Source organism: Pipistrellus kuhlii, unplaced genomic scaffold, assembly GCF_014108245.1.
Source record: "Pipistrellus kuhlii isolate mPipKuh1 unplaced genomic scaffold, mPipKuh1.p scaffold_m20_p_2, whole genome shotgun sequence".
Taxonomy (NCBI): Eukaryota; Metazoa; Chordata; class Mammalia; order Chiroptera; family Vespertilionidae; genus Pipistrellus; species Pipistrellus kuhlii.
Genome location: NW_023425515.1, coordinates 47,868,415 through 47,887,386, shown reverse-complemented (window position 1 = coordinate 47,887,386; position 18,972 = coordinate 47,868,415). Strand labels below are relative to the sequence as shown.

Below are 18,972 nucleotides of genomic sequence, written 5' to 3'. Positions count from 1 at the left end.
ATCTTGTGGCTGTGGGTGCCGTAATCTTTTAGGGCAGGGCAGTCAATTAGCATATTCCCTCTTTATTAGATAGGACTGCAATAATAGTATGGATAACGTTTTTATAGACATTCATGATTATTACCTCAAAATATAAACTTCCAGGAGGTTTAAAAAGTGTATTAAAGAGTAAAGCAAATTCTTTTCTTTTTTCTTTTTTTTTTTTTAAATATATTTTATTAACTTTTTACAGAGAGGAAGGGAGAGCGATAGAGAGCTAGAAATGTTGATGAGAGAGAAACATTGACCAGCTGCCTCTTGCACACCCACCGGGGATGTGCCCGCAACCAATATACAAGCCCTTGACCGGAATCGAACCCGGAACCTTTCAGTCCGCAGACCCACGCTCTACCACTGAGCCAAACCGGTTTTGGCAAGTAAAGCAAATTCTTAAGGCTTTTCATTTATATTTTAAAAATCCCCTCTAGAATGACTACCTATAATAGGCTTAACAAGAAATGTGCAGAAATATTTATTTATATTATATTCCAGAATCATATAGGTGGCCACTTTTTCCATAACATTGACTACTCTGAATGTTTTTTAAATCTTTATCATTTAGTATTTTAAAACATCTTATTGAAATAAATCTCAATTTGAGTATTCTGAAGTCCAGCAAGTAAATAAATAAAATATTGTCTTACTTAGTAGTTTACTAATGAGAATGAACATTTTCCATGGGATTTTTGGCTATCTGTATTCTTCCATTCACGAACTGTCATGTTCATAAATCTAGGAATAAGTTCTAATTTCCTTCAATGCTTTGATAGAAGAATTACATTAAATTTACAATAAAATTTTCAAGAATTGATTTATTTACTATATAGTACAATATCCAGGAACATAGTATATCTCTCCCCTTTTTCAAGTCTTTTTTTTCACTAAATTGGTTCAGTAAAATTGTAAGCTTCCCCTCCCAGTAAGTCTGCACATTTCTTGTTAAGCTTATTGCTAGGTAGTTTATCGATTTTGTTGTTAACCACAAAAATATCCCTTTTCTAATAATAATTTTCATATTGTCATGCTTGGGATTACAGAAAACTATTGAGATTTCATTACCTTTTAATCAGCCATACCATTGAATTCAATTGTTGGTTTTAATAGTTGTTCAAATTATTTTCTTGGAATTTCTAAGTGACAATCATATTACCCACAAATAATTGTCTTCTTTCTAATAATTATACGCCAAATTCTTTGATTTCTTAATGCAACAGCCAGGAATTCCAGAGAGCCATACTAAGTAACAACTGTGATACTGGGCATTCTCAATCTTAATTCTAATTTTTGGGAAAATATCTTTGGAATGGTATCCAGTGGGCTGCGAAGCTACAGTGGGCACAGGAGCAGGTCTCCACCCATCCTCTGCTACCCCTCCCAAACCCCCCCTCCGAGGCCCTCGGTCCCGTCTGCTGGCAGCCCTGCTCCTGCCACCACTCCCACATGCTGATGGCACTGAGTGATTGAGGCTGGCACCAGCAGCGAGTGCAAGCGGTGGCTGCCAACCCTGATCGCCCTTTAGGAGCAGGGGGAGGTGAAGAAGCCCTCAGGCACAATTGGGGTAGGAAGCCGCCACTTGCATTCACTGCTGGTGCCAAGTGATTGTGATCAGCACCAGACGCTGGCAGTGGATGCAAGCATTGCCTTTGGCATGGCTGCAGGTGCAAGAGGGGCTGGCACTGGCAGTGAGTGTGAGCGGGGCCGTAGCCATCAGCGGGTGCTAGAGGCAACTGCGGGCCCTGATTGCTCCTTAGGAGCATGGGGAGGTGAGAAGCCCTGAGCGGCGACTGGGGCCAGCAGTTCGCACCTGCTGACGGTGCAAAATGATCAGGGTTGGCGTCGGGTGCCAGCAGCGGGTGTAAGCAAGACTGGCAGCAGATGCAAGTGCTGGGCGGGACTGTGGTGTGCGAGAGCAAAGAATTTTCAGTCACCACCAGAGGCTCGCCTCGATGACAGTGACCTGCATCCTACTTTGGTCTGGCGCCCCTACTCACCTGCTCCACCATCCCACCGTGGCTGATACCCAACATGTTCCACACACCCCCTCTGGTGGCCAGCACACATCATAGCAAACAGTTGTTTGTTTTGGTCTGCCATTTGGTCTATTTGCATATTAGGGTTTTATATATATACACTAGAGGCCCAGTGCATGAAATTCATGCATGGGGTGGTGGTGGGGTGTCCCTCAGCCCAGCTTGCACCCTCTCCAATCTGGGACCTCTCAAGGGATGTCCAACTGCCCATTTAGACCCGATCCCGGTGGGCATCCATCTCACAATCCAGGACTGCTGACTCTCAACTGCTCACCTGCCTGCCTTCCTGATCACCCCCTAACCACTCCCATGCCAGCCTGTTTGCCCCCAACTTCCCTCCTCTGCCTTCCTGGTCATACCTAACTGCCTTCCCCTACAGGTTTGATCACCTCCAACTGCCCTTCCTTGCAGGCCTGGTCCCTCTCAACTGCCCTCCCTTGCAGGCCTGGTACCTCTCAACTGTCCTTCCCTGTGGACATCTTGTGGTGCCCATCCTGTGTCCACATGGGGGCAGGATCTTTGACCACATGGGGGCAGCCATCTTGTGTGTTGGAGTGATGGTGAATCTGCATATTACTCTTTTATTAGATAGGATAAAGGCCTGGTGCATGGGTGGGGGCAAGCTGGTTTGCCCTGAAGAGTCTCCCTGATCAGAGTGGGGGTTCCCTTGGGGTGTGAGGTGGCCTGGAAAGGGGCCTGTGGTGGTTTGCAGGTCAGACATGGCCCCCGGCAACCCAAGCGGAGGCCCTGGGAGCTGGAATTTACTTGCCTTTTACAATTGAAAATTTGTAGCCTAGAGCGGATTCAAGCCTCCTGCTCACTCTGTGACAGCCACAATTTCTGTTTGGATTTGTTTACCTTCTATAATTGAAACTTTGTAGCCGGGAGTGGAGGCCTAGGCCAACCAGGGCAGGTGGAAAACTTGGCTTCCTCGGTTGCTGGAGGCAACCCTAGCCTGTTCTCTCCAGCTCCATGGCTGCCGCCATTTTTCTTAGGATTTATCTTCTGTAAGTGAAACTTTGTATCCTTGAGTGGAGGACTAGGCTGGCCAAAGTGTGTGGAAAGCTTGGTTTCCTCTATTGCTGGGGAAACCCAACCCTCTCAACTGCTCTCTGTGGCTGCAGGGATCTTGGTTGGGGTTAATTTGCATACTTGTTCTGATTGGCTGGTGGGTGTGGTTTGTGGTTGTGACGGAGTGATGGTTAACTTGCATATTACTCTTTTATTAGGTAGGATATCTACTTTGATACCAGAGTTCAAAAACAAGAGACCCCACTTCATGGGAGAACCTATTTGCCAATGCTATTTCAGTTACGGGTTTAATCTTCAAAATTTACTGGGAACCCATACAATTTAACAAAAAGAAGATACCATAAATAATCCAATCAAAAAGTGGGCAAAGGACCTAAATAGACACTTTTTGAAGGAGGACATACAGAAGACCAAGAGACATATAAAAACATGCTCAAAGTCAGTAGTCATTGGAGAGATGCAAATCAAAACAACAATGAAGTATCACTTCACACCTATCAGAATGGCTATCATAAACAAATCAACAAATGACCAGTGCTGGTGAGGATGTGGAGAAAAAGAAATTCTAATGCACTGCTGGTGGGAATACAGACTGGTGCAGCCACTGTGGAAAACAATATGGAGTTTCCTCAAAAAGTTATAAATGGAGCTCCCATTTGACCTAGTAATCCCACTTTTAGGAATATATCCCAAGAAATCAGAAACACCAATCAGAAAGAATATATGCATCCCTATGTTCATAGCAGAACAATCTACAATAGCTAAGATTTGGAAACAGCCTAAGTGCCCATCAGCAGATGAGTGGATTAAACAACGGTGGTACAGCCCCTAATCGGTTTGGCTCAGTGGATAGGGTGTCGGCCTGCGGACTAAATGGTCCCAAGTTCGATTCTAGTCAAGGGCATGTACCTTGTTTGCAGGCATATCCCCAGTGGGGGGTGTGCAGGAGGCAGCTGATGGATGTTTCTCTCTTATCAACGTTTCTAACACTCCCCTCTTCCTCTTTGTAAAAAAAAAAAAAAAAAAAAAATTTTTTAAACAAAATAAAAAACGGTGGTACATCTACTCAATGAAATACTACGCTGCTATTAAAAAGGAACTTTTACCAGGTGCTATAACATGGATGGAACTGGAAAGCATCATTCTAAGCAAAATAATCCAGTCAGAGAAAGATAAATATCACATGAGCTCACTCATGTGGGATATAATGATCAATATAAACAAAAATAGATCCAGAGACAAGGGGCAAGGGAAGGGGGTATTAGAGATCAACCAAAGGCCTTGTATGCATGCATAGTAGCATAACCAATGGACACAGAACATGGGGCAAGTGGGGGGCCTACCCTCGGGGGTGGGATTGGTCGGTGGGGAGGGGGTCAGAGAAAGAAAAGACATATGAAATACTTTAAACAATAATAAAAAAAAAGGCTAAGTGAGCAACTGCACATATGTCCGACTGACCATCTGACTGACCTGCCAGTACATATGATGCCCACTGGCAATTTAAAAATACACGTTGAGGCCTGGCTGGTTTGGCTCAGTGGATAGAGCATCAGCCTGCGGACTGAAGGGTCCCAGGTTCGATTCCAGTCAAGGGCACATGCCTGGGTTGCAGGCTTGATCCCCATTGGGGGACGTACAGGAGGCAGCTAAACAATGATTCTCTCTCATTGATGTTTCTATCTCTTTCCCTCTACCTTCCTCTTTGAAATCAATAGAGATATATTTAAAAAAAAAATACACGTTGACTTGTGCGTGTGCAATACATATAAAGCTCTTGCTGGTGCCAATCACATGCATGTTTTAATTTTATAATACTATATTATATATACTATTTTGACATGCAATTTCTTACAGTAACGTAACTACCGCACAAATCTTTCTTCTAATTAATTTCCTTTCAATATGCATGAATCTGTGCACCAGGCCACTAGTGTTTCATAAAGACCTATACATACTGCCCTAATTTTCTACCTTCTTACTCTCTGTAACTGCCTTATATTCTGAAAAGCACAATGAAGAAGTACTAAAGACATCATCTAATGCAATAGTCTTTACTAAGTGTTGACGTATTTAGTCCCTTTAGAACATTCTCTTCTGTCTTTCCAGAGCACCGTAATTCTCAATACTTCAATTAGTACCTCTATGAAGATCCTTTCATATTTCCAGTTATACTACAGTAGCAGTTTAAGACTAGCTATGCATCAGAACCACACATAGAACTTTAAAAAAAAATCCCTAGGCACTACTTCTGCAGATTCTGGTTCAGTAGCAATGGAGTGCAGCCAGAACATTGGTCTATTTTATAAAGCTCCACAGGTTCAAATAAGGTTGAGAATAATTAGAACCAGAAGCAGAATTTTTCATCTTTCCTTTGAATCCTTAGTTTAATCCCTTCACGAATTTCTTTCACACGCATCTATGTGCCTCAATAATTTCTGGAGTCTGATCACTTACATGAAGATATGAGGGGTTTTCTGGGATACATCATATCACAGCATTGTGTATGCAATCACATTACTGATTCTTTTCTGAAGCAACAAATATTCCCGTCTCTTGTACCTCTAAAGCACATGTGTCAAACACAAGACCCGCGGGCCAAATCCATCCCGCCAGGCCTTGCAATGTGGCCCGCACCGCGCTGTCATCACTGCACTCCACTGCGTTTCCATCACAATGACAGTTTATGACTGTTCAGTAAACCATTCGGCCCGCGATTTAGGCTGGATTTTAGATTTTGGCCCCTTCTCTGATTGAGTTCGACACTCCTACTCTAAAGAAATAGCTTTCTCAAACTTTTTGTTCTCAGGACCTCTTTATGCTTTTTTTTTTTTTTTTAATTTAATATATTTTATTGACTTTTTACATAGAGGAATGAAGGATAGAGAGTTAGAAACATCGACGAGAATCACCCATCAGCAGCCTCCGACCACACCCACTACTGGGGATGTACCCACCACCAAGGTACATGCCCTTGACCAGAATCAAACCTGGGATCTTTCAGTCCACAGGCCGATGCTCTATCCACTGAGCCACACCGGTTTTGGCTCTTTATGCTCTTAAAAACTACTGAAGATTCTAAAGAGTTTTTGTTTCTGTGGGTTTATGTTTACTGATACTTGCTATACTAGAAATGAAAACTAAGATATTTAAAAACTTACTTCATTATAATAATAAGCCTATTACATATAGAATAATTTATTAAAAAAAAAAAAACTATCACACGTCATGTAGATCCTGGAAAAGTCTACTGTAAATTTATGAGAGTAAGAGTAAAAATAGTTACAGTAATGTCTTAGTGTTATTACAAAACTAGTTTTGACCTGTGGACCCCTCAAATCTTGGGATTCCCCAGGGTCCATAAGAATACTTTGAGAACTGGAGCTACCTATTATCCAGGATATTTAGATTGTTGGTACCAGTATTTATTGAGTGACTAAAGTATATTTTGGCCACAATTAGAGACTTTACTCATTCATTTATTCATCCATCAAAAATAAATGTATTAAGCCGAAACCGGTTTGGCTCAATGGATAGAGCGTCGGCTTGGGGACTGAAAGGTCCCAGGTTCGATTCCGGTCAAGGGCATGTACCTTGGTTGCGGGCATATCCCCAGTAGGGGGTGTGCAAGAGGCAGCTGATCGATGACTCTCATCGATGTTTCTAACTCTCTATCTCTCTCCCTTCCTCTCTGTACAAAATCAATAAAATATATTTTAAAAAAAATAATAAAATAAATAAATAAATAAATAAATGTATTAAGTATATGCCACAAGCTCTATGTCCTACTTGTGCTCTTACCTCACTGACATTACAATGTGGAAATCTGAACTTCTGCTAACCAGAGCTTAAGACAATCCCATATTTCTCTGCACATTCAGTGACAGAAGCAGCTGTTCTATTTTAGGCCCTGTCACATGTAAGTGGAGAACAAGCACAAATTCAATCTTATAATATAAGATTCTAAGCTGCCCTACATATCATTTATCACTAGACTCAGATCATAACCTCCAGTTAAAAGTAAAACTTTTTCTTGCCCTAGCCAGTTTGACTCAGATAGAGCAATCGGCCTATAGACTGTCCCGGTTTCAATTTTGGTCAAGGGCACATACCTTGATCCTCAACCCTGGTTGAGGTGCATGCTGGAGGCAACCAATTGATGTGCCCCTCTCTCTGTCTCACCTGTCCCTTCCATTCTCTCTAAAAATAAATGGAAAAATATCCTAGAAAGATTAACAACAACAACAACAAAAATAAAACCTTTTCTGATCCTTTATGGACCAGATCACCTCATCTATTAAATCACCACTGATCTTCTTAGGCCAACCTCCCTACCTAAAGTTCTACGCCAGAATTTCTCTTATAACGTTTCTCAATGCTGTGTTTTCTATCCAATTTGTTACCAGAAATTCCTTGAGTAAAAGACTGCACCTATATACCCTGAGAACCTGGTCAGTTCAAAGGATTTATCAGGTCTTTAACATATAGTTAGCACAATGAATATATTTGTCTCCTATGAACTCTAAAATTATTTTAAAAATTATATATAAAATATGGTATACTATGTAATATTTATTTTTTTAAATTGTAAGTATAAATCACTGGAATTAAATATCCTTTTGTTATACCTAAATATCTGTCATGAAATGTACTCACTTGGGTTCAGCTGTTCAAGAAATTATTAAAGAATACATTTCTTGCCAAAACCAATTTGGATCAGTAGAGTGCCGGCCTGCAGACTGAAAGGGCCTAGGTTCAATTCCGGTCAAGGGTACGTACATTGGTTGCGGGCACATCCCCAGTAAGGGGCATGCAGGAGGCAGCTGATAGATGTTTCTCTCTCATTGATGTTTCTAACTATCTCTCTTCCTTCTTCTCTGTAAAAAATCAGTAATATATTTAAAAAAAAAAAAAAGAAAGAAAGAAAAGAATGAAACAAAGGGCGGCTTCCCCTTTAATAAAAAAAGAATACATTTCTTTACAGGGTCTAATCTTAGCTACAGACTCTATTTAAAAATATATATATTTCAAGGCTATGTTGGCATGTTAGCTGTTAATCAAAAGAACTAATTATGTTTGACCTACTGGATATTATTTCTTATGTTTTTCAACATATTCAATAAAAATTTAATGATATGCTAAAACTGCTCAACCACTCGCTATGAGTGTACTGACTACAAGGGGGTGAGTGCTCTGACTAGTAAGTTAGCTTGCTGCTAGGGTCCAGCCAATCGGAACATTTATGGACCAGATCCTTTAGAAGCTAGTTTATCAATCATTTTTTCATATGTATAAAAAAGATCTAGTTATAAAATATTGAATAGGGTTCATTCTAAAACGCTGATATAACAGCTAAAAAATGTTAACTAATCATATATAATTAAGTGTTCAGTTACTACCTTAAATCCATTTTGGAACAAGATGGTTACAAATAAACTAGAGGCTCAGTAAGGGTGGCATCCCTCTGGGTGGCCTACAGGGGTCTGACTGAAACCCGCAGTCCAATGAGCTCCTACCTGCTGCTCCTGCTCATCCCAGTCCCATTGTCCTGACGTGATCATCAGGAGAGGCTCGGACTGCCCCAGCAGCACTCATCAGCCATGAGCCCTGTATCTGGCATCCTACCAAGGGGAGCGGCAGTGGGATTGGGCTGAAACCAGCTCTCTGACATCCCCCAGGGGTCCTGGATCGCCAGAGGGCACAGGCCAGGCTAAGGGATCCCAAAGGTGCACAATCAAATCAGGGATCGAGCCAGGGAGGGACCAAAGGAGGGCTCCAGGGTGTGTCCAGCCCATCTCGCTCAGTTCCGATTGGCTGGACCCTAGCAGCAAGCTAACTTACTAGTCAGAGCACTCACCCCCTTGTAGTCAGTACACTCATAGCGAGTGGTTGAGCAGTTTTAGCATATCATTAGCATACTAGAGGCCCATTGCATGAAGATTTGTGCAAGAATAGGCCTTCCTTCCCTTGGCTTTGCTCCTGGCTGCCAGGTAGCCTGCAAGTCCTTGCTCCTGCAAGCACTGCTCCTGTAGCTCCCTCCATCCTCCACCCTCCCCACATAGCAGGCATCCTGCCCCATCTGGCTGCTTCGCACCTGCATATGATAATTAACCCACCATCTTTTTGGGTTAATTTGAATACTCACTCCTGATTGAATGGTTGATGGGTGTTGTGATGGTACAGTCAATTTGCATATTTTTCTTTTATTAGTATAGACTACACTTCGATAGATTGTTCGATTGTTCTGCTGTCCGGTCTATTTGCATGTTACTCCTTTTTTATATAGGCTAAGCTTCTGATTATCAAAAATAACTGTATATGTAGAGTTCCAAGATCATTTAGATCACATCTAAAGCAATCAATTCTGGGTGTCACCTCTGGAGAATTTATCAAATCTTAGAGGTCCCAGATAATAAAATAAAGATTCAAGAAGTCATTTTTTTATGCAGAACAGTAGTCTGCATGTATTTAAAAGGTTTTCATATAGAAAAAGAAGTATGCTTCCCTTATTCCTCTGTAAAATTAACAGGTAGATTTTAAGTCAAGAGAATTTTCTAGTAAATAGCTATCTGCAATAACAAAAGAAGTTGTCTTAGGAGGTGGTGTGCTCTTTCATATCACCTCCTAAGACAACTTCTTTTGTTATTGCAGATAGCTATTTACTAGAAAATTCTCTTGACTTAAAATCTACCTGTTGCCGAAACCGGTTTGGCTCAGTGTAGAGCGTCGGTCTGCAGACTGAAAGGTCCCAGATTCGATTCTGGTCAAGGGCATGTACATTGGTTGCAGGCACATCCCGGGTAGAGGGTGTGCAAAAGGCAGCTGGCCGATGTTTCTCTCTCATCGACGTTTCTAGCTCTCTATCTCTCTCCCTTCCTCTCTGTTAAAACTCAATAAAATAGATTTTTAAAAAAATCTACCTATTAAAAAAAAATCTACCTATTAATTAGATATATATATTTACTCTTTAATAATTTTTTTAAAATTTTATTGATTATGCATAATTGTCCTCATCCACCCATTCCCATCCCAAACCCCTCCCCAAATATGCCCCCACCCCCCTGTTGTCCATGGCCACTGGCTAGGCCCATATGCATGCACACAAGTCCTTTGGTTGATCTCTGCCCCTTACCCCCACCCTCCCCTACTTTCCCTCTGAGGTTTGAGAGTCTGATCGCTGCTTCTCTTTCCCTGGGTCTGTTTTTGTTCATCAGTTTATGTTGTTCATTATTTCCTCTAGATATATGAGATCATGTGATCTAAGAAATACCCTTGTAAGAACCAAAACTCAGACAAACCATAATGGTTATGCTGAGAGGCAAATGAGTCAGTCTGTAGTGAGTTCCTTTCTGGGCCAACAGTTCTTTCTGAGTCCCAATTTCAATGGTTTCATGGAATAAATTTAAGCTAGCGTTATATAGTCACCCATAAGATAGACTGTTAAAGGAACATTTAAGATAAAGACCTCATGATATGTAAGGTCCTTTACATATCATGGTCTTGATTTATAGTTTAAAAATATTTTAGACTATTTGTATATTGAGGTTTAGAAAATATTTAAGGCAACTTAAATTTTTACCAGATTTTTAAATTAAACAAAAACTTGAGTACGCCGAAACCGGTTTGATTCAGTGGATAGTGGACTGAAGGGTCGAAGGTTCGATTCTGGTTAAGGGCACGTACCCAGTAGGGGCTGTGCAGGAGGCAGCTGGTCAATGATTCTCTCTCATCAATGTTTCTAACTCTATCCCTCTCCCTTTCTCTCTCTAAAAACAAAATCAATAAAACATATTAAAAAAAACAAAAAACAAAAAAACTTGAGAGTAAGTACAAACCCCAAACAAAGGGTACTGATCTATTTCCTCCATGTTTTAAGTATGTACCAAAAATAGTACACTATGAACCCATAAATAAGAGCTCTTTATTCTAACTTGCAAAACTTACCAGAATTCTGTTGGACTCCCCACCGTACTCTCATCCTGAATTGTTGGGCACCACTTTGCTGGAGTCTTCTATTTAGTCGTGGAAAATTCTGCTTCTTTCCTTCCTTTCGATTCAATTTGATGATATCATCTGTGATAGAGAAAATGCAATGATTATTTATTTTCATTGTAACTAACTGACTCAATTACTCATTCTCATTTTCTAATTGATAGATTTCCAAGTCCCTAACTTCTTTTATACTTTGAAAGCACTTCCATAAGAGGATAATAATGATAATAAGATAAAAACTCTTATCAGCCAATGCACTTGGACCACTGAAGAAAGATTTTGTTGAAAACGTATACAACTCAACACCAGGAAGACAGACAATCCAATTTAAAAAATGGAAAAAGGCCCTCGCTGGTTTGGCTCAGTGGACAGAGCACTGGGCTGCAGACTGAAGAGCATTGGCCTGCACACTGGTGCGATTTCAGTCAAGGGCACAGGCCCAGGTTGCGGGCTCTATCCCTAGTATGAGGTGTGGAGGCAGCTGATCAATGATTCTCTCTCAACATTGATGTTTCTATCCCTTTTTCTCCCTTTCTCTCTGAAATCAATCTTCTTCTACATATATAAAAGCCTAAGCCAATGGTCGGCAAACTCATTAGTCAACAGAGCCAAACATCAACAGTACAACGATTGAAATTTCTTTTGAGAGGCAGATTTTTAAACTTAAACTTCTTCTAATGCCACTTCTTCAAAATAGACTTGCCCAGGCTGTGATATTTTGTGGAAGAGCCACATTCAATGGGACAAAGAGCCGCATGTGGTTCTTGAGCTGCAGTTTGCCAACCACGGGCCTAAGCGACTGGTCAATGGTTTGACCGGTAGCTATGATGCACACTGGCCAGCAGGGGGCAGATGCTCAACACACAAGCATGGAAACATAGAGCAGACTGATGAATCTCAGAGGGAAGAGGGGTAGGGAGAGGGCGTGAAGAGATTAAACAAAGATCTTATAGGCATACTAGAGGCCCGGTGCATGGATACGTTCACTGGTGTGGTCCCTCAGTCTGGCCTGTGGGGAACAAACTGAAACCAGTTCTCCAACATCTCCTGAGGAGTCCTGGATTGCAAGAGCATGCAGGCCAGGCCACGGGACTCCACTGGCGCACAAATTCATGCACTGGGCCTCTAGTAAAAATATATATTTTTAAAAATAGACAAAGGACCTAATTAGACACTTCTAACAGGACATACAGATGGCCAAGAGACATATAAAAAAATGCTCAAGATCACTAATTATCAGAGAGATACAAATAAAATCTACAATGAGCTATCAACTCACACCTGTCAGAATGGCTACTATCAATAAACCAACTACCGTATTTTTCGGATCATAAGACGCACTTTTTTCCCCCCAGAAGTGGGGGGAAAAAGTCCCTGCGTCTTATGGTCCAAATATAGCCTACACATATACTTTAAAAAAAAAGTTTTTTTGCTTGCCCGGCTCTGTGTGGTCTCTGTGTGCTTGCCCGGCTCTAAAATGGTTCTAAATGCTGCTGTTTACTTTACAGGGTTGATTACATGTGTTTATGACTGTGATGTTGGGTTTTAATGCACATAAAATATTTTAGGACACTATCTGTTTCAGAATCTTTTTTTCTTCATTTCCCTTCTCTAAAAACTGCTGCGTCTTATGGTCCAGTGCGTCTTATGGTCCGAAAAATACGGTAACAATAATGCTGGTGAGGATGTGGTGAAAAGGAAAACCTTCTGGCCTGCTGTCTGGAATGCAGACTGATGGAGCCATTGTGGAAAACAATGGAGTTTCCTCAAAAATTAAAAATGGAACTGTCTTTTGACCCACCAATCCCACTTTTGGGAATATATCCTAAAAATCACCAAAAAACTAATCAGAAAGGATATATGCACTCCTATGTTCATAACAATATTATATACAACTAGAGGCCTGGTGCATGAAATTTGTGCATGGAATTTCATGGAAAGCCGCCCTCAAGTTTCACCCCTGCCGTGACCCGCCTCCTCCGTGCAAGGCAGTGGAGACACTGGGACTGACCTCTTCCGGACTGCACAGACTTCTTCTATATTTTTAGATTCTTTTTTCTTTTCCGGTTGAGTGTTTTTTTGCTTCTTTGTATTTCAAATCTTTTTACTTAATTCTTGCGATCCTCTAGTCTGCTATTGGGTCTCTGTATAATATTTTTTATTTCACTCAGTGTATGTTTAATTTCTAATTGGTCCTTTTTCATATCCTTGAGGGTCTTGAATTTATCGGCCTTTTCTAGGAAATTCTTGAAAAAGTTTGTAACCGTGGTTTTGAACTCTGTATTCAGTCATTTGTTTTTCTCCATTTCTTTAGTTTATGATCTGCTTCTTTGTCTCTGCATATTCGCTGCTTCCCTGAGTTGGTAGAATAGCTTTGTGATCTTGGATGTCCAGTGGCTTGGCCTCCCCAGTTACCTGAGGTGGATACTCTTAGTGCACCCCTTTGTGGACTGTGTGTACAGTCTTGTTGTAGTTAAGTCTTGATTGTTGTTGGTATAACTGGGAGGAACTGACCTCCCAGCCATTTGGCTGTAAGGATCAGCTGTGTCTACAAGGAGAACTTTTGTGTTGGAGATAGCCTTATGAGACAAGACTTGCAAAACTGTAAAAGCCTCTGTGCTCAGGTTGGATGGGGCAGTCTCTCAGGGCTGAGCAGGCAGTCTTGGCTTCCTATCAGCCCTGCCCCATGTGGCCCCTGGGTTTCAGTGTCCCTTGGTAATCGCTGCAAGCACCTCTGAGAGAAAGCCGCCCTCAAGTTTCACCTGCTGCCAGACAGTCCAGTTTCTCCCACAACAAATGTGGATTCCCAGATTCTGGCCCGGAACTGGAGTTCAGCGCAGCCGGAAGTTTCCGGTTCCCTCCATCTCAGCCCTCTGCAGCTCCTGTGATTCTCCGTGAGCTTTTCTCTTTCCTTCTAGCTGTAGAATTTCCACTCAGCTAGCTTTTCTGTGGTTCTGGATGATGTCCGTTCTTTTAGTTGTAGTTTTGAAATTTCAGCAAATATTTATTAAGCATACACTAAGTTCAATAAATAAATATATGTGGCAGATTATACCTTAACAGAAACAAACCAAAGTAATATATGACCCTGATATCAATAAGTTTAAAATTATTAATGAAAACAGTCATGTAAATAGCAAAAACAAAACTAAATTAAGTACTATAAAAAAAGATATACAAAAGAAAGCACTAATGGTTTCTGTTCCTCTAGCAAAGTTACCTTATTTTCCTTTCTACACTGGTCTCATTTTCCAAAACACTTTCAAAGTGCCCCAAGGTAATTTCCACAAGCCTCTAACACCACAACAGAACAATGTGAAGATCAGGAAACAATATTTTCTCCAGATTCCCATTTACCTTCGTTAAAAGGAAGTTATTACCCAACCGGTGTGGTTCAGTGGTTGAGCAATGACCTACAAACCAGGAGGTACAGGTTAGATTCTCAATCATAGCACATGCCCAGGTTTTGGGCTTGATCCCTAGTGTGAGGCGTGCGGGAGGCAGCTGATCAATGAGTTTCTCTCATCACTGACATTTCTATTGCCTTCAATTCCCCCTTCCTCTCTGAAATCAATATATATATTTACTAAAATTGGAAATAAAGTCAATAATATCTTTAAAACTATTTAAAACTATTCACAGTGTTGATGATTAATATACTTACTGTGGTGATCACATTACAAAGTATATAAATGTTGAATCACTATGTGAACACCTGAAACTACTGTATTTTTCGGACCATAAGACGCACCTTTTCCCCCCCAGAAGTGGGGGGAAAAAGTCCCTGCGTCTTATGGTCAAATATAGCCTACACATATACTTTTAAAAAAAAGTTTTTTTACTTGCCCGGCTCTGTGTGGTCTCTGTGTGCTTGCCCGGCTCTAAAATGGTTCTAAATGCTGCTGTTTACTTTACAGGGTTGATTACATGTGTTTATGACTGTGATGTTGGGTTTTAATGCACATAAAATATTTTAGGACACTATTTGTTTCAGAATCTTTTTTTCTTCATTTCCCTTCTCTAAAAACTGGTGCATCTTATGGTCCGGAGCGTCTTATGGTCCAAAAAATACGGTAATACAATATTGTATGCCAACTATACTTCAATAACTTTTTAAAGGTTACTAGAAGCCAAAATATTCATTAAAGTAATATCCAAACAATTTTTTCACAGTCAACTCCCAATATTAATTATGATGACTGAAAATAGATCAAATAAACCAAAAAGTTAAACTTGTGCCGGGACCAGTTTTGCTCAGTGGATAGAGCATCGGCCTGTGGACTGAAAGGTCCCGGGTTCGATTCCGGGCAAGGGCATGTACCTTGGTTGTGGGCACATACCCAGTAGGGGGCGTGCAAGAGGAAGCTGATCAATGATTCTCTCTCATCGATGTTTCTAACTCTCTATCCCTCTCTCTTCCTCTCTGTGAAAAATCAATATATATATATATATATATATATATATATATATATATATATATATATATGTGTGTGTGTGTGTGTGTGTGTGTGTGTATGTGTGTGTGTGTGTGTGTGTGTGTATATATATAATTAAACTTGGTCATCAACTTAAAAAAAATTCACAAAACTAATTAACCTCAGGAATTTCCCCCCAAAAAACCTGCTCTAAACAATCTATCTGAAGTCAAAAAGGGAAACTTACATGGATTCTTTCTTATATATTACTAGAGGCCTGGTGCACAAAATTTGTGTGCGGGGGAGGGGATTGTCCCTCAGCCCAGCCTGCATCCTCTCCAATCTGGGATCCCTCTCACAATCCAGGACTGCTGGCTCCCAACTGTTCACCTGCCTGCCTTCCTGATTGCCCCTAACTGCTTCTGCCTGCCAACTTGATCACCCCCTAACCACTCCCATGCCAGCCTGATTGATGTCTAACTGCTCCCCTGCCAGTTCATTTGCCCCCAACTTCCCTCCTCTGTGGGCCTGGTCACCCCTAACTGTCCTCCCCTGCAGGGTTGATAGCCTTCAACTGCCCTCCCTTGTAGGCCTGGTCCCTCTCAACTGTCCTCCCCTGCTGGCCATCTTGTGTCCACATGGGGGCAGGATCTTTAACCACATGGGGCAGCCATCTTGTGTGTTGGAGTGATGGTCAATCTGCATATTACTTTTTAAATATATATTTTATTGATTTTTCACAGAGAGGAGGGAGTGAGATACAGAGTTAGAAACATCGATGAGAGGGAGTCATCGATCAGCTGCCTCTTGCACGCCCCCTACTGGGGATGTGCCCGCAACCCAGGTACATGCCTTTGACCGGAATTGAACCTGGGACCTTTCAGTCTGCAGGCCGACGCTCTATCCACTGAGCCAAACCGGTTCGGCTGCATGTTACTCTTATTATTTAGGATAGAGGCCTGGTGCATGGGTGGGGGCCAGCTGGTTTGCCCTGAAGGGTGTCCCGGATAAGGGTGGGAGTTCCCTTGGGGTGTGGAGTGGCCTGAGCGAGGGGTCTGTGGTTTGCAGGCTGGCCACACACACTCCAGCAACCCTAGCGGAGGCCCTGGTATCTGGGATATATTTACTTTCTACAATTGAAACTTTATAGCCCCAAGTGGAGCCAAGCCTCCTGCTTGCTCCACAGCGGACAGCCATTTCTGTTTGGACTTGTTTACCTTCTATAATTGAAACATTGTAGCCTTGAGTGGAGGCTTAAGCCGGCAAGGGCAGGTGGAAAGCTTGGCTTCCTCCGTTGCCCGGGAAACGCCTCCCTCCTGCTCTCTGTGGCTGTAGCCTTCTTGAATGGGTTTATTTCCATACTTGCTCGTGGCTTATGGAGCGGAGTGATGGTTAATTTGCATTACTCTTTTATTAGGTAGGACTACTCTACTTCATCCATTAGCAATCTTTACCACTCTTAATCACATTCAAATAAATATTCATATAAAATAATTCATATCCCCCCAAAGTACTTCATTATCTTCTGGCGATTAACCCTTCAACTACAAAAGATTTCATCAAAGTTAAGACACTCAAAAAATGAAAAGGTTTAATGAATATCAGGTACATGAGCATGTTAAATTCTCAGTGAGCAGAAAAAATAGACACTTCTTTTGAAACACTTTAAAACAAGATACGGTGCTATTCTTCACCAGAAGTCTAAAATCTCAGAGCCTTGAGAGCACACATAAAAAAATGAATTTGGTCTGAGGACCATTAAAAAAAAAAGGGGGGGGAACAGGGTATAATTTTGCCAGAAGTAAGCCAATGATGGCAACCGAGGGAAGAAAGGCCTACACTTGCATGAATTTCGTGCATTGGGCCTCTAGTTTTAAAATAAAGCAGTGTAGAATATAAACATACCTAAAAATTAAAAGTAGAAAAGCATACCAACTAAAAAATTATGTTTAAACATTTTATCTAAATCGTCAAGTTAAATGAGCTACTACCCTGTTTCCCCAAAAATAAGGCAGTGTCTTATATTAATTTTTTCTCCCAAAGTTGCGCTAGGTCTTATTTTCAGGGGATGTCTTATCTTTCCATGCGCTACGTCTTATTTTAGGAGGATGTCTTATTTTTGGGGAAACACAGTATGACAAAGAGGATTATTCCAATCTAAAAGAAAAGAATGGCTTTCTCCCAGGCAAGGAGCAGATAGGGTAGTTATAAGAAGAAAAAAATACATTATGATGAGCTACTTAAATAAAAAGTTTCTTCCATAAAACATATATATGGTACTAATAATAGCAATAGTATGAACTGAGTACTAACAGGCATTGTTCTGACATGTATTTATTTAATTTTTACATTTCTATAAAATAAGTGTCATAATACTCATTTTTAAATTAAAGAAACTGAGCCTCAATGAGGCCAGCTGTTGGTAACCTTAGTAGATATTCTATATGAATATTTATATCGGGTATAGTAATAATTAATGTCGTTTTTAAACATTCGTTTAAAATCTTGCTTAGCGTTGACTTGTATTGACATAACCTTCAAACATGTGGTATCTACAGAACGTGTGAAGTGCAATTAACAAGTTTTGCTTGAAAAAGTTTGTGTTTGGTTTGGTTTTTGTTGCAAAACTAGGGCTAAGAAGATGGCGGATGAAGAGCATATTCGGCACTGCATGCTTTGAGTTCCAATTAGGAAGAAAAGCAAGTGAGGCTGCAAAAAACATCTGTAGTGCTCTTGGTCAAGATGCAGTTAGCGCCAGAAAATGCCAGCATTGGTTTGAGAAATTTCGCGAGGGAAAGTTTTCGTTAGATGACAAGAGTGGTCGAGGCCGTGTGTCCAATTTTGATCAAGAAGCTCTTCAAGCTCTTTTGGTGCAAAATCCTCAAATTACCCAACAAGAGCTTGCGACAACTTTAAATTGTTCACAAAAAACAATTTCCAATCAATTGCGTGCACTTGGCAAAGTCCAAAAGTTTGGAAAATGGGTTCCTCATGAGTTGACCGACAACAACCGTAATCAAAGAGTCACAATTTGCAGTTCGCTCCTCTCTCGTCAAAACCGTTTGCCGTTTTTAGAGCAAATTGTTACCGGAGATGAAGAATGGGTGCTGTATGTTTATTTGAAAAGGCCTCAATGGTTGGACAAAAATGAGGCTCCGCAGCCCACGCCAAAACCTGACTTGCATGCGAAAAAAGTGTTGTGTGTTTGGTGGAATTTTAAAGGAATTCTTCATTATGAACTTTTACCATCTAACCAAACCATTACAAGTGCAGTGTATAGTGCCCAATTGGAAAGGTTAGCCCAAGCTTTAAGAGCAAAAGAACCTGCACTGATTAATCGGAAGGGCGTAATTCTTCACCACGATAACGCACAACCGATTACTGCAAGAATCACTGCTGAAAAACTGCGCCAGTTGGAATGGGAAGTTCTCCCTCAACCTGCATGTTCTCCTGATATTGCCCCT

At 41.1% G+C, this 18,972-nt stretch overlaps 1 protein-coding gene across 2 annotated transcripts in view; it reads right to left on the bottom strand.

Moving 5' to 3' along the window:
• FYTTD1 (forty-two-three domain containing 1) overlaps positions 1–18,972 on the bottom strand; it is a 35,090-nt gene that overhangs the window by 12,689 nt on the left and 3,429 nt on the right. For both annotated transcript variants that reach the window (XM_036447109.2, XM_036447107.2), the window contains exon 2: positions 11,046–11,174. In XM_036447109.2, coding sequence (XP_036303002.1) covers positions 11,046–11,174 — 129 coding nt within the window. The remainder of the gene's footprint in view (positions 1–11,045; positions 11,175–18,972) is intronic.